Source organism: Colobus angolensis, unplaced genomic scaffold (assembly GCF_000951035.1).
Source record: "Colobus angolensis palliatus isolate OR3802 unplaced genomic scaffold, Cang.pa_1.0 Scaffold15, whole genome shotgun sequence".
Lineage (NCBI taxonomy): Eukaryota > Metazoa > Chordata > Mammalia > Primates > Cercopithecidae > Colobus > Colobus angolensis.
Genome location: NW_012114599.1, coordinates 4141208 through 4146583, shown reverse-complemented (window position 1 = coordinate 4146583; position 5376 = coordinate 4141208). Strand labels below are relative to the sequence as shown.

The 5376-nt window shown below is 57.9% G+C and overlaps 1 protein-coding gene across 2 annotated transcripts; it reads right to left on the bottom strand.

Moving 5' to 3' along the window:
• Positions 1-1359: 1359 nt before the first annotated feature.
• Positions 1360-5376, bottom strand: SIX2 (SIX homeobox 2). Of its 2 annotated transcripts, none has more exons than XM_011935887.1 (2): positions 4741-5376; positions 1360-2668 (listed from the first exon to the last, which is right to left on the bottom strand). In XM_011935887.1, the coding sequence occupies exons 1-2, from the start codon at positions 5304-5306 to the stop codon at positions 2356-2358; spliced, it is 879 nt and encodes a 292-aa protein (XP_011791277.1). In that variant the 5' UTR covers positions 5307-5376; the 3' UTR covers positions 1360-2355. The 2 variants fall into 2 exon arrangements, with proteins under 2 accessions (XP_011791277.1, XP_011791279.1); XM_011935889.1 differs by having other exon boundaries at positions 4747-5376.

Sequence of the window (5376 nt, the reverse complement as noted above, 5' to 3'; positions counted from 1 at the left end):
GCGCATTGTGCGACCCCAGGCGGAGGACTGCAGCCACTACAGCCCCTTGACCACCAGGCCTGCACAGATCCAAGACCCAGGTGCAGGCTCCCGCGCCAAGTTAGCCGGCCTAACAGCCTGCAGCCGCTCCAATCTCAACTAGGAAGGAATCCTTGTTGCTTACAAAGTCCAAGCGAAAGGGTGTTCTGATTTTATCCCAGTTTTACCAGAAAACGCTGAAAGGAAAGCCCCTAGAGGACACAGCGCTCTGGGAACTCCGGGCGCCACGAGCGCCTCATCCTCTCCCTTCCGCCCAGCCGCAGTACCCTGGTTGCGGAGGGACGCGGTGACTACCTACAGCCACTGCGACCCGAGAAGGGAAAGCCTCAACGTCTTCCTCTCGGAGTCCTGCCCACTTCGGATCTGCCCGGACTGGCTCAGATGCGTCGTTTAAACAGGGGGCTGGCACTCCAGAGAGGAGGGGGCGCTGCAGGTTAATTGATAGCCACGGAAGCACCTAGGCGCCCCATGGGCGGAGCCGGAACCGCCAGCTCGGTCTGACCCCTGTCTTTTCTCTCCTCTTCCCTCTCCCACCCCTCACTCTGGGAAAGCGAGGGCTGAGGTAGGGGCAGATAGACCACCAGACAGGAGGAGAAGGACAGGGGTACAGATGGAGAGACCAGGACACAGAGTACAAAAGACTGGCAGGAGAGAAGAGGAGAGAAGCAGAGAGGGACAGAGAAAGGGAGAAACAGGAGAACCGAGGCGCCCGCCGGCCTGGCGGCCCAGAGCCTGATTTCCCTCCTTCCCTGACCCTTCAGTTCCACTGCAAATCCACAGAAGCAGGTTTGCGAGCTCGAAGACCTTTGCTCCACAGCCACACGCAGCACCGGGGCTGCGCCTCTGGAGCTTAGGTCTAGGGGTCTGAGCCTGGGAAGGGCAAATCGCGCAGCGCATCGCGCCCAGTCTCGGAGACTGCAACTCTAGGAGTACGCGCGGCAGGAAACTTCTGCCCAATTTCTTCCCCAGCTTTGGCATCCCCGAAGGCACTACCTGCCCTCGGCACAAGCTCTCTCGTCTTCCACTTCGACCTCGAGGTGAAGAAAGAGGCTGGCAAGGGCTCTGCGCGTCGCTGGTGTGGGGAGGAGAGCAGGCTGCCCCTCGCTTCTGCAGGGAGTTTTCCCAGCCAGGAAAAGGGAGGGGGTGTTTCAGGAATTTCAGTGCCTTCACCTAGCGACTGACACACGTCGTGTGTGTGGGAAGGCGTCTCGCTGTTTTCGGGACTCACCAGAGAGCATCGCCAACCAGAACGGCCCACCTAGGGTGTCGAGTCTTGGTAGGGAAATCAGACACTGTGGCACTCCCGGCCCGCGGGCCTTGTGGCATATAACAATTTATATATTTATGATTTCTAATTTTATTATAAAATAAAAGCAGAAATATTTCCCGAAGAACATTCACATGAGGGCATTACGGGGAGACGGCAAGTCGGCGGCTGGGGGGAGGAGGGCGCGCTCAGCCGGGAGCGCTGTGGCCACAGTCCCGGGAGGAAGAGAGCGGTGCGGCGGGGCCTCGCCAAGAGAGAAGGACGAGGGGCAGACGATGAGGCAGCGTTTAGGGGCTTCTGTGGCGCTGCCCTTTCTCTCTCACTTAAGTTACTAGGCGAAAAGCTGACACCTGCAGCTCCCACTGACCCACAGGGGCAAGGGCAAGGGCCTCTGGAGATGGCCTAGGTTCAAAGGCCCTTTCTTTTCTCTCCTCTTCCCTCTTCCACCGCCGACTCCAGTAAAGGGAGGGCCAGAGGTAGGGGCAGATAGACCACGAGACAGGAGGAGAAGGACAGGGGTACAGATGGAGGGACCAGGACACAAAGTACAAGAGACTGGCAGGAGAGAAGAGGGGAGAAACAGAAAGGGAGAGAGAAAGGGAGAGACAGAAGGAGAGAGTGAACGGTGGCAAGCCAGAAATCTAGAAGAAAAGAGACAAGCAATACAAAGAGAGGGAGAAAGAGAGAAAGCAGAAAAAGGAAAAGAGAAACAAGGGAAAGGAAGAGGAAAGGGGGAAAAGGCAAGGCAAGAGAGGGGAAAAGAAAGGAAGAGACAGAGGGAGAGAGAGAATGACAGTGGTATATAATTTATTCCCTTCTGTGACCCAGTCTCCAGCCCCAAAAGGATCCCAAAAGTAACTTGTTGAAAATAAATCCCAAACAAGGACCAACATAGACAGCTATCCGCCCTACCCAGTTGTTCTACCCGCTCAACCTGCGGGTCTTTCAGTACCTGGTGGGGCCGCAGGGGCGGGGCGCCCCTGGACACTGCCACTCTCAGGTCCCCAGTGTCAAGCCACAAAAGGCAAGCTCATCAAGGCAAACGGGTTCTAGGAGCCCAGGTCCACGAGGTTGGCTGACATGGGGTTAAGGATGGAGTCCTGCAGGCCATGATGGTGTTGCAGTGGGTCCGCTCCACCTCCGCCTGGCACCGGCACTGGCACTGCACTGGGGCCCGGAGGGTGGCCCAGGCTGTGCAGGGACGGCAGCCCAGGTGGCGGCGGGCTGAGCAGCAGTGCCGGGCTGGATGAGTGGTCTGGCGTCCCCGATGGAGTCTTCTCGTCCTCCGAGCTGCCTAACACCGACTTGCCGCTGCCATTCAGCGGGTTGTGGCTGTTAGAATTGGAGTTCTCATTGTTCTCCCTGCAAGTGTGGGAGCAAAGCAGCGGGGTCAGCAGGGACATCGAGACCACCCAGAGCCATCTCAGTCGCAGTCAGAGCCAGCCACCAGCCTCAGGAGACAGCTCCCAGGCTTGTGGCCTGCGGGTGTTTTCGGTTTCTACCATTTCCTCGATCTGGTCTGGGTTCTTTCTGCCCATTCTCTTCATCTCTCAACACCCAATTTCTCTTGCCCCTCTCCCCTTATCGTCCCCACCTCTCATGCTCTCAATCTCATCAATATCTTTTCTGTATTTCCTCTTTCCCTCCTTCCCAATACTTCTTTTCAGGAACAGAGGGGCAGGGGAACAGGGTTCCCTGAAGTTGTGGGGCGAGGAGGGAGGAGGAGACGATGCCTGGATTTTCAGATCACTCTAGGCTCCTCAAGCCAGATTTGCTGAGTAGACGTGGGGCTAGGAGGTTAAGGAACCCTGGGTCCCAGGTTAAGGGATTTAGGGCCTCTCACAAGCCTTCATTTCTGTTTGCTTTTTCTGCCTGAGGGAGACCCCTGGCTGGGAGATAGGATCCTGGGGCTAAGCGTTTTTTCCCTGTAGCTCCAAACTGGGCAGCCCGGTGAGGGCTCTCCTTGCTGGGCCTAGAGACAAGGGTCCAAGGATAGAGGACTCCCTTTCCATGGTGGTACAGTGAAAACATCAGCTGGGGGACCAGAAGCCTGGGGGATAAAGGGCAGCCCCTGGGAGAAGGCCAAGACTTTTCCATTGTAACTAGCCACTCCGGGAATCTGCAGCTCTCATTTGGGGCCTGGTCTGAGAACCCAAGTTTTCAGGAGTCTGAACACATGCCAGTTTGCATGGAGGGGGTCCCAGCAGAGAGAACCCACCTCCTTCTACGCCTTTGACTGACAGCTCCTCCCCAGATTTGGATATTTAAAATCCTGGATATGCTCTCTTGTCACCAGCTTCCAGGAGGGCTTTTCTTTCTGCTTTCCTGGGAGGGAACTTCCCATAGGGCTGGCAGCTGAGACCTCACCACTGTGGATACTCCAACCTCAGGGTCTCAGATACCTGGGAGTATCTGAGCATGCAGCACTCCCCCTAAGATGTTTCTGGTTCAGCACCCCCACCTCTGACCCTGATCATTCAAACTCAGGGTGGAACACACCCCATATCACCAACCCCAGGTGTCCTGTTTTCCTCTTACTCCAGTCTGGATTCTGTTCCCATAATCAGTTTCTCTCCAGATTTGGGGTCCTGAGGGGTTATACACTACCTGTAGTGGCAAGGGCCTAATGATCAACCTTTAGGCTGGTTCAGGAAGTCCTGGTTTACCTGAGGACATCCAACTCCCAGCCCCTCTGTGGCTCTCAGCTCACTGCAGACATTCTGACCTATCCATCAGAGGTAGGGCCCAAGGAGAGAGGCATCAAGGGCCTGGAGTGCCAGGGAAGGGCGGCTGTCTCTAGCAAGGCAGAAAACAGGGCATGTGTCTCTTCTCTCCCAGAACTGACACTTCCTCCCTTTCATCTCTGGATCCTTTCTAAGGGGATAAAGGACCCGCCATCAACTCCCACATCTGACAAGGAAAATTCATGGCCAGGCTTTTCCCCATCCAGGTCAAACTAGGGAAGTTCCAGTCCCAGTCCCAGTCCCGACCCCATCACACTTTGGTCTGGAGCTGAGTAAGGCTGGGGGGAATTGCCAGGAAGCACCACCAGCAAGAAATCCGCAAAATCTGCTTTCACCTGGGCCCAAACCCCTTCGTTCTGAGGATGACCAGACCTACTGTGCCTGCTTCACAGGGGATCCAGGCCTACAGTCCTGCGCTGCTCCGAAGCTCTCTGCTTCTCCACCCTTTTCCTGTAGCGACCGAGTGGTTAGTTGACAACTTCCTGAATTGCTCTGCCCGCTTTAGACAAATCCCTGCTCGCCGGGTCTCCGGCATAGAAAGGCCTAAGCATCGTCCGAGTCAGGCCGGGCTGCAGCTGGGCTGTGGCTGGGCCTGGGGGCCCAGTTTAGGCCTCTCCGGGGAACGGGCAGAAGCCCTGCGAACCCCTCCCTTGGGCCCCGGGGAGCCGGCGCCGAAGAAGGTCTACTTACTCGTACCTTTCCTTGGCCTCGGCCGCCCGGTCGCGCTGCCGCCGGTTCTTGAACCAGTTGCTGACCTGTGTGGTGGTGAGGCCCGTGGCCTCCGCAAGCTCGCGCTTCTCGCGGGGTGAAGGGTAGGGGTTGTGCGCGTACCACTCGCGCAGCACGCTGCGACTCTTTTCCTTGAAGCAGTAGCTGGTCTCCTCGCCGTCCCAGATGGAGCGCGGCAGCGGGAATTTGCGGCGCACGCGGTATTTGCCCACGGCGCCCAGGGGTCGGCCGCGCAGCTTCTCCGCCTCGATGTAGTGTGCCTTGAGCCACAGCTGCTGGAGCTTGGCGTGGTTGTGCGGCGAGAACTGGTGGCTCTCCAGGATCTTGTAGAGCTCGCGGAAGTTGCCGCGGTGGAAGGCCACCACGGCCTTAGCCTTGAGCACGCTTTCATTCTTGTGGAGGTGTTCGCAGGCGGGCAGCGACCACAGGAAGCGGCCCAGCCGCTCGATGTTGCCGCCCTGCTGCAGCACCTCGCACACGCACGCCACTTGCTCCTGCGTGAAGCCGAAGGTGGGCAGCATGGACATGGTGCCGGCTGCGTCCCCGCCCGCCCGTGCGCGCCCTCACCGGGATGCGCGGTCCCGCATGGAAGCTTCC